Source organism: Glycine max, chromosome 8, assembly GCF_000004515.6.
Source record: "Glycine max cultivar Williams 82 chromosome 8, Glycine_max_v4.0, whole genome shotgun sequence".
Classification (NCBI taxonomy): Eukaryota; Viridiplantae; Streptophyta; class Magnoliopsida; order Fabales; family Fabaceae; genus Glycine; species Glycine max.
Window position 1 is genome coordinate 18,049,033 of NC_038244.2, and position 25,528 is coordinate 18,074,560.

At 31.1% G+C, this 25,528-nt stretch overlaps 3 protein-coding genes and 1 pseudogene across 3 annotated transcripts; 1 reads left to right on the plus strand and 3 right to left on the minus strand.

The window, feature by feature from the left end:
* Positions 1–606: 606 nt before the first annotated feature.
* Positions 607–3,156, minus strand: LOC100811203 (F-box/kelch-repeat protein At1g51550). The gene is made up of 2 exons (XM_041018338.1): positions 2,589–3,156; positions 607–1,823 (listed from the first exon to the last, which is right to left on the minus strand). The coding sequence occupies exons 1-2, from the start codon at positions 3,025–3,027 to the stop codon at positions 838–840; spliced, it is 1,425 nt and encodes a 474-aa protein (XP_040874272.1). The 5' UTR covers positions 3,028–3,156; the 3' UTR covers positions 607–837.
* Positions 3,157–5,304: 2,148 nt separating this feature from the next.
* Positions 5,305–9,753, minus strand: LOC100775527 (uncharacterized; the record flags this gene model as incomplete). The annotated part of the gene is made up of 9 exons (XM_014778430.1): positions 5,305–5,687; positions 5,775–5,900; positions 6,201–6,312; positions 6,920–7,011; positions 7,153–7,230; positions 7,322–7,401; positions 8,614–8,716; positions 8,854–9,078; positions 9,217–9,753. Coding segments are annotated over 9 exons (1,470 nt in total), but the record flags the coding sequence as incomplete, so codon positions are not given.
* A 1,799-nt stretch (positions 9,754–11,552) lies between these two features.
* Positions 11,553–14,703, plus strand: LOC100776074 (beta-glucuronosyltransferase GlcAT14A-like; annotated as a pseudogene).
* Positions 14,704–17,780: 3,077 nt separating this feature from the next.
* Positions 17,781–18,982, minus strand: LOC102667703 (B-box zinc finger protein 32). The gene has a single exon (XM_006585596.4). The coding sequence runs from the start codon at positions 18,725–18,727 to the stop codon at positions 18,002–18,004; it is 726 nt and encodes a 241-aa protein (XP_006585659.1). The 5' UTR covers positions 18,728–18,982; the 3' UTR covers positions 17,781–18,001.
* Between the last annotated feature and the right edge of the window lie 6,546 nt (positions 18,983–25,528).

Genomic DNA, 25,528 nt, shown 5'->3' on the forward strand with positions numbered 1-25,528 from the left:
ATATACCGAAAAGATCGTAAAAATGACTACACTGAAAAAATAAATAATAATTCTTAAAATTAGTATAAAAAAATTATTAAATAAAAGAATAAAAAAAATATATACAATATAAAATAAAATATATATTAATTCATTAAATAATTAAAATAAAAAATTATTTACGATTTTTAAAAAAAAAAATACTATGCAAAAGAAATTGAAGTCATAAAAATAATTTATGACTTCAATGGAAATGAAAAAAGAAAAAGAAACATTACAGCTTTAAATTTGTGTGGAAAAAAATCTCTTATGACTTTAAAGCCGTGTTAAAATTTACGTCTTCAATGAAAAAAAATCATAACACAATTTACAACTTTTAATTCAGATGTCTAGATTATCCTACAACATACCTCCATTTGATAATTAAAAAAAAATATATTCTTTCGGTTGTTGGCCCGATTGGATGAGGAAACTCTATTAAAGGTGTTCAGTTAAATTTTCTAACAGATAATAATTGTTAGTAAAATTGATGGATATTCCGGATCAATAGTGATAAAAGAAAAAAACCTTAACATAAATACATAATCTACCTCATTAAATAAAACATCAATAAAACAGTGCAAACGATTTGGTAATCTTCAGTCATACTATTGCTTTCTAATTATGTAGTCGCAGTTCATACAAGATATTGACACTGGCTGACCAATATAGCTGCTGCTATTTTACAGCAGCTAACACAATAATAGCAGCAGCAAAAGGCACTACACTATGACAAGATAATGGTATGTAGTTGGAAGATACTGTGCACAATACAACAGAATGAATGGTCTCAAAAAAGAGGCATTAACTAGCTAGAGGCTAGAGCTGAAGCACAAGCTCCACAAGAAAGAGCTCCCCATCAAACCTGAGTCCAGAAGGTTCAGCAGGCTGAAGAAAACCATCCACCATTCCACCAAATACATACAGATAACACCCTGATCGGTCTGCACACGCCCGGTGAAACGATCGAGAATTTGCCGCATGTCCACTTGATTTCCACCGTTTCCACATTCTTGTCAACACTTTCTTTGAGCTCACTGTGATTTGCTGAGTGATGCTGCAAGGAGGGTAAGGGATGGCACTGATATCTAACACCCAAAAATCATCTTTCCTGTGTCTGTATGAGTTTTCTCCTCCATAAATCAGCAACCTCCCTCCCAAAACCAATGTAGCTGTGTGACCAACTCTTGGAAGGGAAACACCATCTGGTATGCTTTGTAAATCATAAACTATTTGAACCCATTTCTGATAACCTTGGTATGTATCCAATAACCAAACATCATCAAGCACCTCGTAACCCAAGCCTCTTCCTCCAAATAGTATTGTCCTGCTTCTTCCAATGCATGTCAATGTGTGTCCTGAACGTGGTGGAGGTGAAGGGTGTGACACAATCTCATGCCAAGTACCAAAGCAATGACTATCTGAATCTGACATCTCCAAGACCCATGTGTCCCCCAAACGGAGGCCATTAAGCCCTATACCACCATGGATTATCATCCTCTTTTCATCAATGGAACATGCAGCATGAGCCCCTCTAGGAGGTGGTGCAACATTCCCCACAGCAAGCATTTTCCATGAAAATGTTACACCGTTGTTCTCACTGAACATGACATGCCCCAACCATGTATCGTTTTGACGGTTGCCACGGTCGTCGATTCCTCCAAAGAGAACAAGACAATCACCCATCTCCACACATGTATGCCCAAATCTCCCACTTGGAATGCCTGAATGGACTGTCTGCCATTTCAACATTCTTCGGAAATCATTGCCAATGTATGCCACCCATGTGTCATCAAGATGTCGTCCTAAACAGCAATAAGAACAAGGAACAAAGATATTACAAGGTAACACTTTAGTCAAGAGGCATAGAAACTTCCTATAAATGGAAAAATAAACAGTATTCAAGTAGAATGCTTCATTAAAGGGTTCTTCTGGCTTCTATCTGGCAGAGCAGAAATTGGGTTTTAAAAGCGAACAAGAACAAAATAAGCTTTTTTATACGCTAAAATCTTGAGTATAAGTTAAAAATCAGCTTTGGGAGAAACTAATATGAAAAGGTTTCTACAAATTAGCTTAGCTTATGCATAAGTTGATTTTAGTTTAGGAAGAAACTTATTTCATTTTTCTTTCTTATTTATTTCTCCTATGACAAGGAGAGGCTCTACAGAGTGGCAACAAATAGAATGTGGCCTATTAAATAGTGTTTGCTAAGTCAATAGTTCCCTTTCCCTAAAAATTTACTTATAGAATGAGACACCATTTCATTGATTTCTCCATCAAGCGGTCATAAAATGGAAGGCAGAAAAAGCAGTGCGAAGGGAGAGGGAGAATTCAAGTCAACCTTAAATATAAGGCAAATCACCTAAACAAGTACGAAGCAACTAAAATAGCGGAAGATGTAATGGTTAGATATGGCATAATAATAAAGCCGTACAAAAATGGGTTGGTGTTGAATTGGATTCCTTTTGTAGTGGAGGAAAGGACAGAAGTTGTCTCCCTTTTCTCCATATTGCGAACAGTAATCGAATCCAATTTTGTTGAAAGATGGAAAGAAAGAGAAAGTAACCAACCTCCCTCACAGCCGCCACCAAACAAGACAAGACAGTCGGAGACAAAGTTGAGAGAGTGAGAAGCTCTGGCTGCAGGGAAATCCAAATCTGACACCAATAGTTTATGACAGCAAACAGAATCCATCAAAGAGACTTGCTTGTAGAGCCTCATCCATGGGAAGTGATGATGCTGGTTGTTATTGGAAGAGTTGAGTAGTGAGTCAACACAAGTGGAACCAAAGTCCCTTTTGCACAAAGATCTCCATAGTGTGTGTGAGGAACTGAGAGCCCTGAATCTCTTGCAAGTCATGGATAGGGAGAGGATTGCATCTATGGGGAGGAGGAGGAGAATAGTAAAGAGGTAGTCTTGAGCCATGTTGCTGATTGCTGATCCACTGCTGCTGCTGCTGCTGCTGTAACTCTGATTATTCCCACTTCCACTCCCCTCAGACTCTTCCATACTTCTTGGATTGGAACAGAACAACCAAGTGATGTTATTTTATATGGATGCAGGGAGAGAGGAAGAGAAGGAAAGGGTTTGTTTGTTTAAGGCAAATGACATGCTGGTGAGTGTGTGTTAGAGAGACAATTGGTAATGGGTGATTGGTAAAATGAAAGATAAATAGGTAATTTGGTCCATAAAATCATGACACACGCATAAATTGGTCTGATGAAAATTTTAAATTTAATTTTTAAATATATAAAAAAATATGATAAATTACTCCATTTAATAACAAATTAATTTTTAAATTTTATAATTTAATGTCAAATTGATTCTTCAAAATATAACTTATTATTAAATTCATCCTTAAACATTATAACTTAATAATAATTTTTCATACTTTTTACCCACATAATAATTAAGTTTGTAATTTTCATCTAATCAATTTATTATCACATCATACTTTACAAAGAAATTTAACTATTTACGATAAATAAATGAATGTGTTTTGTTGTTTGTGTGATGGGTTGAAGTTGAAGGGAATGGTAAAAATGGTGATGTGGAAAGAGATTGATGGTGAGTGGGGTGCCCATTTGGTTTGTCGTGTATGTGAAATTATGAGCCTTGCTTTTTGTTTCTGTATGTTTTGGCTATCATATGCCATCTCATGTTTGTTATCTATCTGGACAAGACAACCAAAACGAAAGAATGAGTCAGAAGGATCTTCGTGCATAATAAATTAAAATATAATGGTAATGATCCAGGACACAGGCACAACAAGATCTTCGTGCATATTATTACTGCTACATAGGATTAGGAGGCTTTTGCTTCAACATAATTGTACAGAGTGTGGTTCGTTCAGTCAACTATACGTGTCCACTTTCTTTGTCTTCACTCTACATCTGAATGCATAACTAACTTCTACATTGTTCAGTTAACGGAACTGTGCTTCCCATCTATGTTACACATAATGTATATTCCTTCTTTTAAATACTCTATTTGGTTTGAAAAAGAAACGGGAAAGATAGTAGATTGAAGAAAAGGATATGAACAAAAAGAAAGTGACTAAAAAAGGAGTAAACTTTAAGAGTTATATTTAGTATAAAAGAAATATGAAATAAATAAATGAAAAGAAAAAATATATATGATTTTCTTCAATCCTAAATTATATTTTTTTATTAAAAAATGAATTGTAGATAACAGTAACTGTTTTAAGAAAGATGTACAAAAAAAAGTTAATTTTTATTACGATAATTCCTCTGTTTTCTCATTTATTCAACCATGACAAATTTTACTGTACTAAAACCAACGTTAATTTGTGTTACTCTCATGCAGCACCAAATGTAAGAAACGAAGGTTAACTGCGTAAATAGTGAACACAGTGAATTCGGATCAAGAAACAGACAGCTCCTGGACTCTACCCGGAAGAACTCTACTGTGAAATAAGAGAACAAAATCATTACAATCAGAAAAACCAAGGGGCGAAAATATTACTCTTTAACTAAAATAAAAATTGTGACACAATATAAGCAGATAATTTTAATCCGAAATCAAGAATGTGTCATGTGCATTTATCATGTTCGAATTTATTTTTCTGAAAACCAAAAAGAAATAATTTTCAAAAGATATTTTGAAGAAAAAAAAAACATAAAAAAATTCCAAACTTGAGCTACTTGTCTAACTCTAACCTTTTAAAAAAAATGTTTGTAACATTTAAGAAATTAGCGGAGTGTTTCATTTACAAACCTATGATGATTGTTTACTATCAGCTAATATAGCACGCAAACTTAAATAAAACTTGGCAAGCATTTTACAGTCCACGCATGGAAGGGAAATTCAAACAAAGAATTTAGAGAGAAAAAATCATAATCTATTATTAACGTTTAGATATATTTGTCATACTTTTTACACTTTCGATGACACATTGACATCTTATGACAATACCCCTATGTTGATAAATATGTCTCTATGCTAATAATTAGAGATGTCCAATTGAAAAATTTGTCCCTCTATATTTATTAACAGTAACGAACAGAATTTAATGATCGGTTATATTTGTTGCACATTTTACATTTTACGAGATTAAATTTTGTATTTTCATCCTTCAAAAACGCATTTGTCAGGAAATTATACATTCAGAAACAAAAGTAACTATTTAGCCTTTAAGAAATTACAGGTGTTTCATTTACAAACCTATGATGATGGTTTACTATCAGTTAATATAGCACGCAAACTTAAATAAAACTTGGCAAGCATTTTACAGTCCACGCATGGAAGGGGAATTCAAACGAAGAATTTAGAGGGGAAAAAATCATACTATTATTTCATGAGTTCTGATATATTATTTCTAGTTTGACTATGGTGGTATAGCCCACAATAAAGCCCACTCTTACCAAAATATGCTTTCAAATGCATGAATATAATACACTTTCTGGTGCATGTCAACCAGGCAAAAAAGTATAAAATTAACCATTCTAAAAAGGTCCCATTAGAAAGTCGCATGGTTCCATATATTGTCTACTCTATAGCCAAAAGGAGAAGAGGACATCCCATCCAGCATCTTATTTCTGCAAATTGTACACTTTTCCTTTGTGTATTAATTTCCGAAGAGCAGCTTTAGCTTCTTCCAATGTTTCTACACTCTGCCCTTCATCAAATGATATCCTCTGAATGTTGAACTGCATACAAGACATTAAATCATACAGACAGCAGCTACAAATATTAGTATTAGAAAGCCAAATCTAACTATTGTCAAAAATGCATACCTGAGCACCTTGACGGACCCTAATATCAGTTCCTTTGCTGTCTATAGATATGAGTGCAGCGTCATCTACCTCAGTCTCACTAGATAGAAGTTTCTTTAGGGGTTTTGAGAAGATAGCATTGAGTTCCTATTGTTTCAAACATAAAAACAAAGCAATTACGTGATATATAACTCTAGGAACCCCACAAAACCAACAACCCCAATTAAGACCTTGAATGTGCCACATGTTATACATCCGTCTTCAACTTCTAGGCCAAAAAAATTAGGATGCCCCATCCAAACCAATCCCATAAATTTCTTCTTCAAAGTGGGAGAAGAGAGTTTACGAGCATATAAAATTGTTTTTAAAATAATGTTGTTTACTTTTGCCCGCGCAAGTAAGATATTATTTCCTTTAACTCCCAGAGTAAGAAATCAGAAAATTCACCTTTAAATACTGTTCACCACCATCAACTGCAATCTTATCAGGTTGAAGGGTTTCATATTCCTTTACATCCACCCAAGCAACAGTACCAAAGCCTCCAATGAAATATATGTCACTGCCAATAATGAACTGATTAAATTAGCTATGCAGATTGATAATGATAGAACCAAACAATATGATGAATTTTAATTTCCCAATTCTTCATGGATTCTATTGTTCACAAGCACTACATTTTTGTCAAGGAATTTTTTATGGAAAATTCAAAAGGATACAAAAAGACATGGCCATGTTCTTGATGCTTTACCAAATACCCAAAATATGATTGTTTCGTAATTCAACAACAAAAAAGGAAAACTATTTGTCTTGCCAAAGTCTAGGATATTGGGTGCTTCGACTAATATTGACCTATATAAACTGGGCCCAGGTAAAATGCCCCAAAAATGTGCAATAGAGTTTGCTCAAAAGATTATTTGTTCATTACAATCAACTTGGCAGCGTCTGTTTGTGTGTGTTCAAGAGTGTATGCAATATATCAAAGGAGAGGGTCATTTCTATGTGAAAATGAAAGGAACAAATATTAAACTATTAAATCTTATAATGAATGATCAATGTTGAAACTCAAGTCATGTGATTTTTTAACAAGTCACATGACTCTAAGTGATCATGTGATTTTAGGTAGTCTTCAATCTTGACTACATATAAATAGCTGGAAAGGAGCCAACCTTATATTCTGCATCCTAAAATAGTAGAAGTTGCCCCACTGTTGAGAAGGACCCTGTTGATGTTTTGCAATATACTGCTTATGAGCCCATTCCTGTTAGTACAAATAGTCAAATAGATATCATGCCATGCACAAATAAACCTCTAATTCAGAAGTATCCCTATATGAACAATTAAAGGTACAAACAAGTGCACATTTGCTGATCCACAAAAACAAATTAATCAGCAAAACAACCTGTTGATCTTCTGGAAGTGGATAGACATCCCCAAAAAGAGTTACCCTTGCATTGGACAAGCCACTCCATCCAGGTATCTAGTAAATATAACTGTCAATAAAACCTAAGATGGAGAAAAACAAGAATCAGAAATCTAAAAGCTTAGATGAGAAATGTCAAATTGCAAACCTGGACAACCAGTGTGCATCTTGGGTCAGCCAACAAATTCCTTGTGTGAATTGCAAGAGGAGAAAATGAAAATATTGGATCTACAAATGAAGAATATAAGGCATGATTTATAGATAAACACTACAAACAGACAAGCAAACCAAAAGTGTTCCACAATTAACACTGTTCATCATGAGACAGACAATCAAGGAGCACTTTATAACACAAATCTTGAGGTGGACTGTGAATCTTTTATGTATTCTTTATTTTTTTTATGTTGATGTAGTATCAACAATTATCAATTAGATTGGAATGTTCTGTAATTCATGTTCATATTCCAACTAAGCAGGAACATGAATCTCATTCTCATTCCCCAGTACCCACAAACTCATAGCACATGTTTATGCTACCAAAAGAAAGATGGGCTAAATGGAAGTGATGAGCTGCATATGTAAGAAAGGAGAAGCAGGAGGGGAATTGGAGAAAATGGAAGAATGCCCACTGCAGGGAAGAGTCCAATAGAAGCACAGATTAAAAACAATAGACCAGCTGGTTCAGAAAACTGAGGGTATGAACTGGTTGTTTTGATTTTTTTAATTTTTAATCCAACCTTAAATACTTGTTTAGCCAAATAAGGTCCACTGGCAACATATAAAGGATGTTACTCATGTATGAATTGCTAGCTTTTCATTATCTTGCAAGACAAATAATACAGTCATTTTAAGCTAATTTAAAATTTTACCTGAACTGTGGAAAGGCTGTAACAACACAGATAGCTGTCACATGTTGAGTGGTGGTACCTGAACTGTGGGCATGAGGGTAAAGAGGGGGAAGGAAAAGTGTAAAAGTAAGAATTGAGTGAGGTTGAAAGGCTCGGGTGGGCTAAACTGATGAAGTATTCTGTTCTGCTGCACAATCTCCATAGTTATCTTCCTGTTTTCTTCCATATTTTAGTATTAACAGAGGGCTACTTCTGTTTGTAAGGTGCTTGGTCTTCCTATTTTATATCCTAATTTTCAGTTCCTACCATATTCTCACTCTTTTCTCAGCAAGGATCAAAACTAGATTGAAATCATCTGTAATGCATGCCCAATTTACAACAATTTAATTATCTCTACCCCATCAACTTAGCCGAGTCCATGAAATGCTTACTATCATGATTGTTACATATATGGACCTTGGGGCAGAACCCCTAACTTAATCTTCTATTTGAACCATGGATAAACAACTAGGCATTAAAATCCATAAGTAAATCAAATATTCATGACTGAATGGAAGAAACTAATCAAACAAATGAAGAATTGTTGACTTACGACCCGTTGAGTCTGGTGCAAAATCAACCAGAGAACCAAATGGATATCCTTCTCGTCGGTGGTGCATACGAGACATTACAGTGCACAAATGAGCAAATCTTGCCTTGAATAGTAGAAGGAAAAGGCAACCGAAAATTAATAAAGGGAATCCGAGAAGTCAATTGCACTAGATTCTGTTCTACAGTTGAAAATACAACAAGTAATTCAAAGTTTTGCCATAAACAAAGACCAGCAGCTTACCTGCTCCATCAAATTCCGTACTGCTAAAGCCGGTCTAGGTAAACCGTGAGCTGAGGTGGCACTCTGCACGCCACCAGAAATGGGTGTTCTGAAAAGTCCAGCCCTGGTGCCACCACCGGATCCACTTCCAGCTGGGGCTGTGATCGTTGACCACGACATGTCCATTTGTGGTGGAGCATCTTGATCATCTTCGGAACTCTCAGTCTCAGAATGGCTTAAATTTTCCTTCAGAATATGTTGATTATGATGCATAAGATAAGAACAAAAACTGAATAATGATCTCGTTTTGGAACAAGTTGATTAAAATGGGCAAGCAGAATAGAATAGTGGATAGGGTTGTAGAAGGAGAAAGAAAATAGTTACCTGAGGATGAGACGCTAAAGCGAAGTCGTTGGTGGGTTCATCGGCGTCGGGGTTAGGGAGGGCAAAAACGCGAAGACGGAGAAGGTGAGGCGAGTGAGAGTGTTGGGTGGTTTTGAAGAAAGCAAGTGGCGGCGGCGGAGTTCTGACAGACGAAGAGGAATATGAAGAAGGAGTGCGAAGGAGAAGAGAACAAGAGTCTTTGGGGATGATGAAGGAGAGTGCTTCCATGAAGAAGAAGCAAATTGGGTTTTGAGAAAAGGAAATAGAATCCGCCAATGCCCAATGAACCTTAATTAGCGTAGAGAGAGAGAGAGAGAGTTTGGTGTTGGTGACACTGACAACAATATATATATACAATTTCTGTACTAGAGTACATGCATCGTTGCAAATCCTATTCCTTTGATTGTCCGTCTGTTCCTTTGGAACCCAATTTTGTTTAGATTGATGACTCTCTCTGTGGGCTGAAGAATGAAGAATGAGATTGCGATGGCTTTTGCTTTGCCAACTCTCACTCCCCAATGGATCCCTAAACTTCGTTTATTTCTTAATTTTAAGATCCAGATCAGATTTCTTTATTAAAAAAACCATAAAACTGTTTTTTTTTTTTTTGAATTTGTAACAAATCACTCGATATTTTTCTATTTTATAATTTTTAAATAATTAAAAAATTAAAGATAGAAAGTCAAAAGTATAGGATAATATATACAGTATTTGTTGAAATATTTTATTGATTAAGTATGTATAGTTAAACTGATATTGCTGAAATATTCTTATCATCGAAAACTAATAATATAATAAATAAAAATCATTTAAATAGTAGTTACTTAAATAATATTATATTTTATTTAATTATAATCAATATTGGTATGAAATATATTTATTACGATTTAGTCTTTTTAGGAAATATTTAACCTTTTTTATGAGATTAGAAATTTAATCCAATATTGGTTATCAACAATAGATTAGTGGTAGGGACTAATTATTCTCATGAAAGATTTATAAGGGAAAAATATTAGGAAAAAGATAAACGTATTATCTTGTAATAGAAATAAACTTTTCTGTTTTTTTTATTTATCATTTACTTTTTCGTTTTAACCTTTTTCTTTATCAACTTTTTTGTTTTAACTAATCATATTTACATACTAAGAAAAAAATCATGAAATTTAAAAGGTTTTATAAGAATATAACAACTTATAAGATTTTTTAGAGGACTTTTACAATCTAAAATTTTATAGTTTGAATTTTAATAATTTATAATATAAGAATCATTAAATTGAGAAAATTTTATGGATTTATAAGATTTTAAAGGATTTTAATTTTTAAAAAACACTTAAAATTTTCACCGATAAAAAAAAACCATTCAAAGTTACTCGAATAATAACAAAGATAACTAATAAATAATAAGATTTAGATGATGATGATAATATATATATATATATATATATATATATATATATATATATATATATATATATATATATATATATTCGTGATAATCACACAAACCAATACACAAGCAAAGGTTAAGGCTGAAAAGGTGGAACTACACGTTGTATTAGGAATTATGGCAAACAGAAAGCAAGCATTTAACTGGAGTGAAAACAGTGAGTGCAGTCAATTCTTATTGCATTATCACAAAAACAAAAGAGATATGGCATTTGCAAATCAAATAGAAATACGGTCCTGAAAGTTGGAGACCTATATTTTGGAATCGTATGGAAAGTAAAAGGGTGACATAATCAGGCTTTGTGTAGGTTTCTGCGTTTCTTGCCTTTTCTTCCCAACGTTACCACCTTCAAAGAAGAGAGGAAAAATTTCACGTGTATTGAGTAAAAAGAAAAGTCTGGATCAAGATAAATACAAAAGTCTCAGGAGTTGATATTGTATTTATATTCACAACTAAAAAATCATATAAAATTCATTATAAAGAATAATTTATCAAAATTTATATGATTTTAAATATTAAATGACTTTTTTAAGCTAAAAAAAATTCAATTGAATATTATTGGATTTCGTTGTCCTCTAATTTTTTTTTGATAATCTTGATTAAATATTAAAGATTCTTTTTATCTTTTAAAAATTCCGATTGAATAAATTTTTTATATAAAAAAAAAACTTTTAAAATCCTTTAAAACTCCAATTAAATACAACCCCAATTCCTTAAAGTTTTGGTGGCCATGTACAGTGGTATCATTTAATTGCAACAAATTAAAGAACGTCATGTTGATATGATTTTGTCTATATGTGATTTCCATGCCATCCCTGCAATGCACGGACTTGCATTGAGTCTGAAATAATTTCAAATCAAATAAAATGTTAAGAATCAATCAAAGCGTAGAGTTCACCATTTTCTTCTTGAATCTTTTGTGGAAGGTTAACATGATGCTCGAACAAGTAGCATTAATTCAGTGAAACCAAAGAACAATAACGAAAGAACGGCATAGATAAATTGATAACAGCCAAAAAAAAAATAGCCATTTACCTTTGAATGAGATGGAGTGATCGACTAACATTTTATTAGTGGAAAAATTGTACATGTAAACTCCCTCTCATCACATACCATTTTCACTAATTTTTTCATCTCCAACGAACAAATGTTTCTTGTTTTCAGAAAGGGTCATAATAAAGCTTTCAAACTTGCAACCCTTCTTTTTGTTGCCTTCCATTTCAAGTTTTCAAACGTTAGGTACAGGTTTCAACATCCTTCACCTTTTTTCCATTCTTGATCACATTCACACCTTCTACACTGGTTTTTTACCTTACTCCTATCGCCTTTAAGTTGAATTATTGATCCTCATATTATCATTATAGATTTTTTTTTCTCAAATGTGCCTTAGTATCTGCCATCTTTATATTTGTTGGGATTCATTAGTATTTGAAGACTTCATCTATGCGTCCCCCAGATCGAAGTCAGATCAAAGGCAAATTTTGTTGCTGAAACTTCTTTCATATGAGATGAACTTCTTCATGGCAACCAAGTTGATCTGAATTTTAATCTTTCAAGAACCTCTCTTACATCCACTTCAATGAGAACATACAAATTTCCATGTAGGGGATTGGATTATCGTCTATGCCTTCTGATTTTAGCTGTATGTTTGGTGTTGTATGGAACAGTTTCAAGATTGAATACTCCAAATGTTTCTTACGTTACAATGTCTAAGTTACGGCACCTCAATCCTAAGCATGTTATATCAAAAGGAAAAGGGTACCCTCCTGTGCTTGCATATTGGATACTTGGCAAAGAGTAAGAAGATGTTGAGGCTGCTGAAGGCTTTATACCATCCAAGAAATCAGTACCTACTTCAGCTTGATGATCGTTCCTCTGAGTCTGAAAGGATGGATTTAGCTATCTCCGTTAAATCCATTAAGGTGTTTGAGGAATATGGAAATGTGAATGTCATTGGGAAAAGTTATGCCATCAATAGGATGGGATCTTCTGCTCTTTCTGCTCCTCTGCATGCTGCTGCTTTGCTTCTTAAACTCAACCCAGATTGGGAATGGTTCATCACCTTAACTGCTTCAGATTATCCTCTCATGACTCAGGATGGTAAGTGTCTTTGATGTAAATGTTTTATGTGCTATAAACTTGCGTTCTGAAGTTTTCTTTCTATTAATGGTACGCATCATGACTTGAGTTCCAAATTGAGGTCAATTTGATATATTAGATGACTCTGAATTCAATAACTCCAACCAAGTAAAAATAGCCGATTGCTAGAAATATTAGAATTGCCCTCTTCCAAGTTTGTGTAGTTATGTTGAGATCTAGAAAATTTGAACTATATCAAGGATGCTACAATGGCTTAACATATGCAACTGCTCATGATCTTCTTCTCGAAACCTACATATTAGTGTTTCAGAAATTGTGATAACCAACGCCTAAATCACTAATTTTAGAGCCTGAGTTCTATATCAATGTGCCTTCAATGGGATAACAATTCAACCGTGTTTTTATTTATTTCTGTGCAGATATCCTTCATGCTTTCACATTCTTGCCAAGATATGCCAACTTTATTCATTACACTAACAAGACAGTTCGCAACAAGTAATCCGCAAATTAAGGTCTGGCTTATTTCCTTATCTATATGCATATTATAAAGTTTTAATTAAATAATCATAGTGATAACTATAGCTGCTAAAATAATAAACTAGTTACCTTTATTTGTCATGTTTGAGTGGAGAGCCCTATATTACCTATCTGCAACAGAGAAATCATCTAATCCCAACTAATAATTGTGGCTGTCAAAGAGATATATGATATCAGGGTTTCTTTCTTTCCAAATTCAGTCATCATCTTTTCACTTGTTGGGGAGGACGAATAAAGAATACTATTACTGTTAATCATCCAAAGAAGCGTACATTATGATCTTAATGAAAATGTGTCCAACCCTTCGTGTTGGTAGCATACAATAAAGGAACAAGCCTTTTCAAATGTCTCCAGTATTCGTCTAAAGAGGTTTATAAAATGGTGCATGACCTGATGCAGGCAACGAGACATTAATCAAATTGTGGTAGACCAAGGTTTACACTACGAAAAGAATAGTCCACTTTTCTTTGCTGTGGAGTCCCGAGATACCCCAGATGCTTTTAAGCTATTTCGAGGTCAGTTTAATTTCAAACTTCATGCCTTGGTTTCCTAGTAAAACAAAATTGATCATTGAATTTTAAGAATAAAATTCACCATTTTTAGTTATTAGTTTCTCTTGTCTTTCATTTATTAGGTTCACCCTGGATGATTCTTACAAGATCCTTTATGGAGTAATGTGTTAGAGGATGGGACAATTTACCAAGAAAACTACTAATGTTCTTCAGCAATGTGGCTTATCCTCTGGGACACTGATCCATCTGAATCCCAATTGCTTGATATGTCACACTATGATACAATGCTGGAAACTGGAGCCGCATTTGCGCGCCCATTTGGCGAAGGTGATGTGGTTCTGGAGAAAATTGATGATTTGATTCTTAACCGATCATCTAATGGGTTGGTCCAAGGAGAGTGGTGTTCAAACTCAGAAATAAATAAGACTACAAAGGCTTCAGAAGCTGAGGAAGAGTTCTGCTCACAATCTAGCAATGTTGATGCTGTAAAGCCTGGGCCATTTGGCATCAAGCTTAAAACTCTACAAGCAGAAATTGTGAACTCGAGGAAATTCAGAACTAGCCAGTGCAAATCCTTTGAAAGGTGGTGACAGAATAGGATGTGGCTAAAACCACTTCATTTGAAAATAGATCCTTTTTTATCCATGCTAACTGAATCCAACTGGCTTTATGAAATTGCTCATTGATATTATTTAGGCCTTGGGAGTTTGGAACAGAAGATTCGAGATTGTGTTTGCTCAAAGCTGAGTTTGTTTCGATTTCTCTACACTCACAGCACAATCCTTTTTGTTCAAATGTAATTTTGTTCCTTTTGGTACTTTTTCCCATGAAAAAGTTTGGGATTGGTTTGGCTAAAAACTTACTACTAAAGGTAACATTTAAGCTGGGTCATTTGTAGTTTATCTCTTCATACTTACAGTTGAAGCAATCAAGCTCCTAGAGTAGTATGTGAATTGTATAAATCACAAACTATCTTTCTATTCTATTTAAATAGGAAAAAATTGCATGGACACCAAACTCTACTTAACTTAATATTAAGAGAGGGAAAGAGGTAAAAGAAAGATAAATGTAAGTATAATAGGTGATATGATTAGGAAAAAAAATATGCTAAAATATCCACATATCCTTAATTGTTTAATTAACTAACAAAATTCAACATATAATCTCAATCAGTCCACGTCATGCTCAAAATAAAGCAGAAATTGAAACTTAAAACTTGTACGATTTAGAATTTTTCTTCTTTTTCAGTTATGCCTAGTTGCCTACTTTAGGGAATCTAATCTGCCTCCTCTTCAACCCCCCATCCTAACCCCATTTATTGTCCATTTAATTCCCCACCCATAAATGAATTATCTCTCTAAAAGATTAATATTTTTTTATAAAAATAACTAATTTATCAATATCAATAAAAAATAATTTAATTAATTGTAATTAATGATATCAAATTTAAATTTTATTTTTAAAATATTTATAAAATTAAATAATTTAAGTAGTAGTTATACTTAATGACATTACTTGTAATTTAAGGCCTAATTCTTCCTTAAAAAATGACTGTGAATTTTATTGTTAATAAGCTTATGAATGTATTCACTTGCATGGAAAATGATTAAGTGCCTTGGTAATAGTTTTAAAACATCACATCATATATGATATCACATGCAACTTTTTTATATTTTTCTTAAAGATATTATGTTCGACATTTTGACCTTTCAAGCCAAAAACAAAAAAAAAGTAAAGACGTGCTTGATGTACACCATTTCAAAGATTGATTGGTTTAATGGAAATTACAATAAAGTAATTATGGATGCGTTTAAGTTAAAGTTAGTCTTGTATATTTTAACATTATATCTCTTGACTCTTGTAATGATTTTGGACAACTAAGGGACCTTGTTACTACTTACAGAATAGTAGGATATTTCAAGTTTCTTAAAAACCACTCCTCGATTAAGAATTGAGCCACTAAAAACTGCTTTAAATAACACGGAAAGATTATAGCCATTAGTTAATGAATATTTGAAGGATATCAAATTATGGTTAAGAATGAGCCATGAGAACAAAAGTAATGTTATGATTTTTTAAAAATTAAAAGTAAATGAAACATGTGGTTTAAACATAATGAAATCCCATTGGGGACAGAAAGAATCTAAAAACGCAAAAACCCAAGTATCACGCTCTCTGTCTTTCTTTCTCTTCGTAGGATTCTTGCAATAACTTTAAACAGCAACCACAATGGAAGTGCTTTGCTATTCATAGACCCTGACCCATCTCATGTGACACTTTTGAGAAGCACATTTAGACCTCACATCTATCTCTATTATAGTATCTATACTTGATTATGAGTGAAAAAGAACACCATCCATCCTTTTTGTGGTAGCTCAACCTCTTTATTTAACCGCTTGTTTTTTTTTTTTTCACACAGGTTGTTGACGTGCATTATTACTTGGCAGAATTTGTGGGTTCCAATTCCAAGTTGGGACCAAAAGCAGTAACGTACCAGACGTGTGGCTTTAAAATTTGGTACTCCCAGTTAGTATCTAACTATCTATGTGATACTACATCAATTATGGTTGGTGCCTGTTCAGAACCAAATGAATAATAATCTCAACAAAACCAAAGATCAAATTTGTTCGCAGAATTCAAATATTGGTTTTTCGATAATAAGTGGCACCTACCCATTAATGCCACTTTTTTATTTACTAGCCAGAGACTAGAGACGTGCAGGCATCAGCAACATGAATGATTTGTAAGGAATAATTTTGTTTAAGCCTGATGAAACAAAAATCGGGTAGACAACACAGTGATGATTGATGAATAGCACATTTAGATTAGATGCAACATCATGACCTCGTGTCGCGCATTTTGTGGTTCATTTTTCTTAGGCCACATATTTTGGTGAGTTTGTGCACGTTTGAATTAAAACTTCCAAGAGCCAAAAAAATAATTTCACCCTCAAATTAATAATTATTTTTTCTTTATTTGGTTTATTGGAATTAATTATATCCACAAAAGAACTTTCCACACATTAATAAAACATAACCTTTATTGTTAGCTATGTTTACTACTGTACGGGAATTACAGCTAAAATTAAAATTGTAAAACTCGTTATCATAAAAATTTTGTAACAATATAATGATTTTTTCAGATTTTTTCAAAAAAGAATTTATGGTTAGGATTTTGTAGCTTAAATTTTAATGGATTTACAAAATATAAATTGATAAGATTTGAAATAACATCATGAATTTTTAAAATTTTAAAAGATTTCATGAATTTTAAAAAAAAAATCAAAGTTATTGATAAAAATCTATAAATTTTACCTACCTAATACTTTAAATAAAATTATCTTATATAAAATAAAATCATAAACATGTCATATAACAAATCAATTTTTTCTAACATATTTTAAAATACAGTAGATTTATTCTCCTTCAATCATTAATCATGTTAATTATATAATAGTTATATATCATATGTTTGTCAGTGGTATAAATATTTGTAATTATTCTCATAATAACTATCCCACCAAACAAAAAATATGTTTAATAATTGTTTTCAAATCTTATTTATATATTCACATTTATTTATTTATATATATATATATATATATATATATATATATATATATATAAGTATGTAAATATTTCTCATATCATATGTTCTAAGATATGTTGATTATTGGTCAAAAAAATAAAATAAAAATTATGAACATCTATCGTTTTCAATAAAGAGATAGGAAATTATGTACAATAAGAAGAAAAAAAAACCATATCAATTTACGATAAAAGAAAGTCCCATGAAAATTTCAAGGATTTGAATGAGATTGTTTAATATGTATTTTTTCATAAAAGGTCTCGTGAAATTCATTAAAATTTATCTTCCACCAAAATTTATATGTTTTGGAATACTATAAAAAAAATTAATTAAATATCAAAGAACTTTATTAATTTTTTTATAAAATCATAATAATTTTAATTAAATATGAAGAGATTTATTTGTATTATTTAAATATCTTGATGGCAGAATGAGTTGCATGGCTGGCTGGCCTTTTCATGTATATTCGAATTTGTTGATCCAATTGGTAAACACATTAATGAACAAGGATTGGTAGAAGCGAAAAGCAAAGGAAACAAAAGTAAAATTTGAAATCCAGGCATTTGGTTTGGCTAATGAGACGATTACACATTGGAGCTAGCTAGGACTCGCCCCATCCTTCCTGCAATTCGCGGCGGTGCGTGAAGACACGTGCCAGGTCGCCATGTGCGGCCAGAATCAGCTTAACTGGCACTCCGGATATTGCCTCCAACCTCGCCAGATTCTGACACGAGGCCAGCCCTCTGTCCCCACAAAATCTCAGCCCCAACCAAAACGACGTCGCAGCAGCCACCCTGAACGGAAGCCACCTCCACTTTCCCAGGCACACACTCAGAGCGTTCGACGCCACGCGATTTCCGTTTACCCCTAACCCTAACCCTAACCCTATCTCTCTGCTCCATTTCTCAAACACCTCCTCCGATCCTCCACTCCTCTGCCGCTTCTTCGCCGCCGGAGATGCGTCGTCGGTCACGGAGGAACCCGACCAACTCCTCTTCTTCTCCACCTTAATCTGCTTCGTGGAGCAAGACTCGGAACTGGAGACGCAGGTAGAAGAGGAAGGGAGAGAATCGGAGTAGTCAGCGGAAGGATTCTCCGGGGAGCAAGAGCTGCAGGTGGACGAGAGGTGGCGGGATATAGCGCCGGAGGAGATGTGAAATCCGGCGAAACGGTTGCATTTGGAGCAGAGGAGGCGGCGGAGGTGACGAGCTACGAGAAAGTTGGCGGCGTGCACGGCGGCGTCGCAGTCGGAGCAGAGAAATGCGGAATCGGAGGGACAATAGAGAGAAGCTTGTTGATCACAAAGCTCGCAAGTCTTACCCTTCATCTTCGCCTGAACGTTAATTTCAAAAATTAAAAAAAGAAAATGATTCTTCTGATGTTTTGACTTGCTAAAAATTGAGGGAGTATGACAAAAACTCCACCCTCTTCTGTCTGGGATCAGAGGTAGAGTGAGTGCGTTGTGTTGTATTGCGTTATTCTTCCCTTGACTTAATAATGAGTTTGAGATGATGATGATCAAATACTACATACATGACTTTTATATTCTACAACTCTCTCATATTAATATGATACCATACTACCACTCGTGTCTTTCAACATTTTTAATCATTTTTAAAGTTTTTGTCTACTTTTAGTTTTTCATTTTTTTATTATTTAAAATTAATCTCAAATATAAAATAAATGAAGAATTAAAAATAGATCAAAACTATTTAAAAAAAGCTAAATTTCCTGATATAAAATTAATGAAGAATTAAGAGTTACAAAAAAAATTAAAACTAAAAGTTATAATGTATAAAAATTAAAAAACTACAAATTTAATTAACCATTTTAAATTCTAAGTAACGCAAGCAATGCAATAGCAATACTATGCCTTTTGCTTTTCAATGCTTATTTGTGTCCTTTTGTTTTATTTGTGGCTACGAATGTGAGGTCCTCAACTGCTCATCTCAAAACCGCGATGCAAAATTAAACACCATATATCATACTTGGTTTATACATACTAATATTTATGTGTGGCGTTGTGTGTAGGCGACATACTTTACTAAAAAATCCTTACAAATCTAACACTAGTATGATATTCATTTATCAACTTGAAATATTTTTAACCTTCTATAAACAATAAACTTGACTAATCAACTCATTATTTATCAAGTTGGTTCAATTTGGGATTGATAAGAAAAATTGACCAAATTTTAAATATTTTGATCAACTTGAATTACGTAATTAGTCAAATCTAGTATAAATCCAACTATGTACATCCCAACATGTCATTTCTTCCAATAAAATAACAAACATTTGTATATCACAAATTCACAATACTCTACGCACTAAAAAATAAAAAAAATAAAAAAACTTTCCATGTTGGAATAGAAATGAGCTGAAACAAAATAGATAAAGAAGGAAATAAAATAGAATCATTATATTTTTACTATTTATGTAAGAAACGAAATAGGAAGAAAAAAAATATTTCTGAGACTCAATCCAAAAAATTCTCTTTGAACTTGACATGCAATGGAAGAAAAAGTTTTTTTTTCATTTTTTAATTTCTTAAAAATGAAATTTTTTATAAAAAAAAGAAATAATTGAAACAATAATTATTATATTTTTATAATTTTATATTTCTAATTTTATATTAAGAAAATAATTAAGTAATATTTTAATTTCAATAAAATATACTTCATACAAATTATTTATTTATTTATTTAGACTCTTTCTTTACTTGTTAAAACAAAAAAAAAAACTGTAATTCTTTTTTTTTCTTATTGTATTCTCTAAATGGATACTTTTATTTTCTTGATTTCTACATTTTCTATTTCTTTAGTATGTACTTTAGTCTTAATGGAAAATGACTATAATAATACCAATCTTAATTAATATAAACTATTAAAGAACCAGTCGTGCTATTATAATTTTCTGAAACAGGAAAAGCATTATATGCCTAACACCCGTGGCTAAAAAAAGAAAAAACGCGAGGAAAAAATGTTTATATGCCTAATATAACAAAGCCATTGTACGAGCAATCTTCGTTTCCTGCACTAATAGTCTTTATTTTCGCTGAATGGTTGGGGCAAAAGACCCCCAAACCAACAAAAACATTCTTAGCATCTTATTTCATACAGTAACTAAAATTTTGTTAACATTAACTTTTTTGTACAATTTAATAACATGTTTTTCTGTTTGCGTCTTATAGATAACTAAATGTGTGTTATAATTAATAATATATTAAAATATTGGTGAACAATAATATAGTTGTACTAAGTAGCATTTTCTTAATAGGAATCACTGATATTTCTTCAAACAAATTAAATGTTTATCTTAAAAAATGTTTTATGTTAAATGCTACTATAAGTTATATAGTAAAAAGTGAAAATTAGATATAAATTAAAACGTGTAAAAAGGACAAATTGAGTAACAAAACTTAGATATTAATAAAAATCAAATTTGCATGACTGGTTTTTTAAAATAATGCGGTGTTCTTAGATATTATATTGATTTTTTTCGTTTTAATGACTTATAATTATCATAATCAACGATGCTGCAAAAACAAATAGTTGCAGAGTCAGATTTGATGTTATAACATTAATTAATTTGTAATGTTAGAGAGAGAGTGTGTAGTAGTGGTAGTTAAGGTAGAGTAATGTTTAAGAAAAGAAAATAGAAGTGGTTGTAATGTAAAGTAGAGATGGAGGTGGAAAATAAATATCATTACCACGTCACAACCCATCTCTACCATGACTTTAATCCATCAAGGATTCTGCTCCACGTGGCACCATTCACTTCTCCGTCGTCGCTTCAGCCACGTCACCAATCAAGATCAACAATGCTTACTTCAATCTAGGCTTGGGAACATTAAGTATATGTTTGGTAGTGAGAAAGAGAAGATATAAAAGTTTAAAAAATAAAATTGAGTTAAAGTAAAGAGAAATTATAAATTCACAATTTTTTGTTTCATCATCTGTCATTTCTATCAAATGAATCATAAGGATAGATTTGATAAAGAAAAAACATACGATAAAAGGAAATAAAATTTTTAAAAACTAATGAGTCACATATTTATTATTTTACTTTAATTTAAATATTTATTATTTTTTTCCACTCAACTAAATTTACCCTAAGTTTTGTGTTGGAAAAATTTGTCCCATCATTTGACAATTTTAAAATAAAACTAAACTGAGATGGATACTAATGCATGGAGTATTTTTTTATTTTTTTTATAAAAGTTTAATTTTCATGCTTTGTGAATAAGAAAAAAAAAATTACATTGTTAACTAATTAAGAATCATAATAAATAACCTTTAACATAATTATTGAAAAAATTAACAAATTTATTGTAAATTTGTGATTAAATGACAATATTAAACTTTTTACAATGTTTGTATATAAACTATTTCTTCTATGTTTTTATTTATACAATTTACTAATATTAATTAATTTTCTCATTTTCATTGGAATTATATATTATTTTTTAATATATTATCTATCTATCTCATTTATTACTTTAGCATTCCATATTTTTTTAATTTCTTTATAAATTTATAATTAAGATAATAATAATTAATTTTGTCTCATAATGTTAAAATTGTAGATAAATAATACAGAATAAATTCTAAAAAACAACATATATAAAGATATTTGTATTTTTCTTTAATAAAAAGTAAATAGGTCCTACCTATCAATTGTTGACAAAGAAAGAGATACATATGTGATTCAAACATCACCTTCTTTCGTTAACATTCAACACAAGAGCAATAATATTGTTCGACACATTTAATAAATAGTTGAATTTCTTAAATATATTAATCATCATTTTTTAGGGTATATAACTAGAATCTTATTAACTACTACTATATGAATGAAAAATTTAAGGATATTTTTTTTAGTAATTAATAGTCTTGTGACATTTACAATACTTAATAATTTTTAAGATAGTAAATTTTATAAATCCATTTTTTCTGTTTAAATTTATTTTAGTGTATTATATATTTTTAAGATATAAAAATGTTAAATATATATATATATATATATATATATATATATATATATATATGTGCGTGTGTATAAATATTACTTTATTTGAAAATGTATGGACAGCATAATACAATCAATATCACCTAATCAGAAATTAAATTATAATAATTAATTTTAGAAAAAGTTATTAAATAATGTAAATAAAACAAGACTTATTTCTAAAATAATTAGATTTGTTTTTCTAAAATCGTGCATATATATCATTATATGTCAAAGTATTAAGGTACTATACCATTATGATAATATCAAGAGTACGTCTTCCTTTCTATGAATTGAACAAAGGTTGAAGGGAAGATGAAATTGAAAAGAGTGGTTGGGTAGGATGCATAAAAATTAAAAAGAAGTAAGACTGCATCACCGTTCAATATTAAAAAAATCATAGAAGAAGTGGCAAAAATCAAGATCCGGAAGAACCGTAATAAATAAGCGAGCTATGTCAACCACATAATGGAATGCAGTGATAATTACCAGGCACCAAACAAAAAGTAATGTTCCTCTTCCCATTCTCGTGATTGTGTTGTACATTTGTATTGAATTACCTAGTGTGCTCAATGTTGATGGATTATGCCACTACTCACAAGTGAGGGGCCATCACTTCCTTTTTTTTTATTATGGTTAATGTGTTTGCCATTTTTGTCACGATAAGGCGTATATCAAATTTAATTATAATTTTATGAAGGGTTTAGCATGTGTAATTGATGACTAACAATTGTAATATTGAGTCTTTAAAAATATATTTAGTTTGTTGTCTATATAAACTATTTTTCAAACATGTTCTTGAGTTGTTTTGAAAAATAACAATTATAAATATTTTGTACCAAAAATGATGTTTATATAATTTGTGAATGAAATTTATTTTTTATTGGTGGTTGGTTGGCTCTTCTAAAGTGTGAGATGTTAGAATATATATATTTTATATTATTTCTTTGGGTACATGCTTAAATCACAAATAAATCCCTATTAGATTTTAGTTATAACTTCTCAAATAATGTTAACAAATGTTGCATTGCATGAGTAATTTTTAATTTAAGTAGAAAAATAATAAATTAATTAAATATAAAGTTTAGATTTTCAAAAGATTGAAAGAAATCAACTTTACCAATTGTTTTATTTTTCAGGTTTTAAAATTTTCAACTGTCAAATTTATGCATTTTATTAATAATAATCAATTGAAAGCAAATATATAAAAAAAAATTCACCACATTATGTTGAAGATTGAGACAACCACTCATAGACAAAAATATAAGTAATTAAAATTTGACATAAAATATTAATATAGAGAAATAAAAAAAAGTTTTAGATAAGAGAATTTTGTATTTTAAAAAAGTTAATTGTAACACGCCGATAATTTAAAATTAATTAGCTATCATTTAATTATAAATTACGTTACAAAAAAAATTATAAGTAAGGTGGCACATTAAAATAAAAGATCATATAAGATTTTAGTGGCCCTGCGTAGGCACAAGGGGTACCAGTGGGGACGCTTGATTAATATTTATAGGGCGTTAAAAAATGAAAAATAAATAATTATTGTGAGAGAGAATGAATTTACCTTTGTTTTTTGAACGGATAAGAAAGAAATTACCCTGGGGAAGAAATGAATGATATGATATGTGTTTCAAATGAGCGTGTCCTGGTGTGGCGAAAATTCAGATAGTGATGATTTAGTTTGAATTGAGTATTGTGTCAAAAATCCATCCAAAACCATGGTTAGTTACCATGTGTCACGTGCATTGGTACTTGACACACTTCTCAGGCTATTCTGAGATTTTAGGCATGGGACTACACTCACTTGTGGTCCTAACTCAACAATAAAATGAGTAATTTTGAATTCCTGAGTCCGCATGCATTATATATATTAGGAGTGTTTAGTTTGATTGTTTGTTTTTATTTTCATTGAAAATAAATAATGATAATAAAAATGTTTTTGGATAGATTTTTAAAAATATTTTAAGTAAAAATATTTTCTTAAATAAATCAAAAATTGAAAATAATAAAATCTCGTTCTAAGTTAAAATCAGAATCTTATTTTAACTAAAATGAAAATGCGATGACAATGAATATAATTTCAAGTAAATCTAAAAATACATTTTCTTTTCAGTGTTTTTATGAAATAAAAATAGAAAACAAAAATAATTAATTTAGTTAAACCAAATATTTTAGAATTCTAATCTTTTTAAAATTAAAACAGATCTAAGAAAATAAAATTTTTACTACTCGACATCTTAATTGGTTTGTTATTAATTTACATAAACTTCTTTCATTTCCTTTATTACAGTATTTATTATGAAAATATCACCTCTCTGTATATTTTTCTTTTGCACTGTAAATGTATTTTTTTAACGCATCTTGCAGCCTTTTTTCACCATGATGTTCTTGTTTTGGTTGAAAATACATTCTTTTTAAACGGGGAGCAATGACTTTGGTCAAGATGTTCGCATTGATACAAGTTACAAACTTTAGGCTTTATTTGATATTTTTTTATAACAATCACATTAAAATTTAAATTTATAATCACATACATATTATCCAAACTCTTCATAAGTCAACCCTAATGATCTAAGCTTTATGAATTTACGCTGATAAAAAAAATGAATTTACGAAATGAGTAGAAATGGATTCAAATATGATAAAATAAAATCATATTGGTTTTTATTTTTTATATTGTTTAAAATATGACATACGATAAAACATTATGTTTGTTCCATCCTTTGTTCATTTTTTACTCGTTAACTATTTTTTTAATCCAGGATTCTTTTTTTTTTATCAAAAGTTAAAAATTATTTTAAGAAGTTGACTTCTTATTTTGAATAACATAAAATGATTTACTTGTTCTTTTTATTGTTTAATTATATAATGATTTTCTTATTTTAACCTAACATTGTGCTTTTAGAATATTTCAAAAGATTCGTATCTTATATTTCTTGCTTTTTTTCTTATTTGTAAAAATAAAAAATGAATATTAAGATTACAATAACTTACAATCATGTTCAATCAATCGAATTTAATCCCTTAGATTTATATTATCTGATTTAGTCAACAAATAAGTATTTACATTTTAAACGTGTTTGCATTTAAATTAAACGCACATATTTTT

What these genes read in the sequence shown, in the direction of transcription:
- LOC100811203 (XM_041018338.1), bottom strand. Translation starts at nt 3,027, where the DNA reads ATGGAAGAGTCTGAGGGGAGTGGAAGTGGGAATAATCAGAGTTACAGC. An exon ending in TGGTGGCGGCTGTGAGGGAG is followed by an intron (nt 1,824 to 2,588) that starts GTTGGTTACTTT and finishes ATTGCTGTTTAG; the next exon opens with GACGACATCTTGATGACACA.
- LOC102667703 (XM_006585596.4), bottom strand. Translation starts at nt 18,727, where the DNA reads ATGAAGGGTAAGACTTGCGAGCTTTGTGATCAACAAGCTTCTCTCTAT.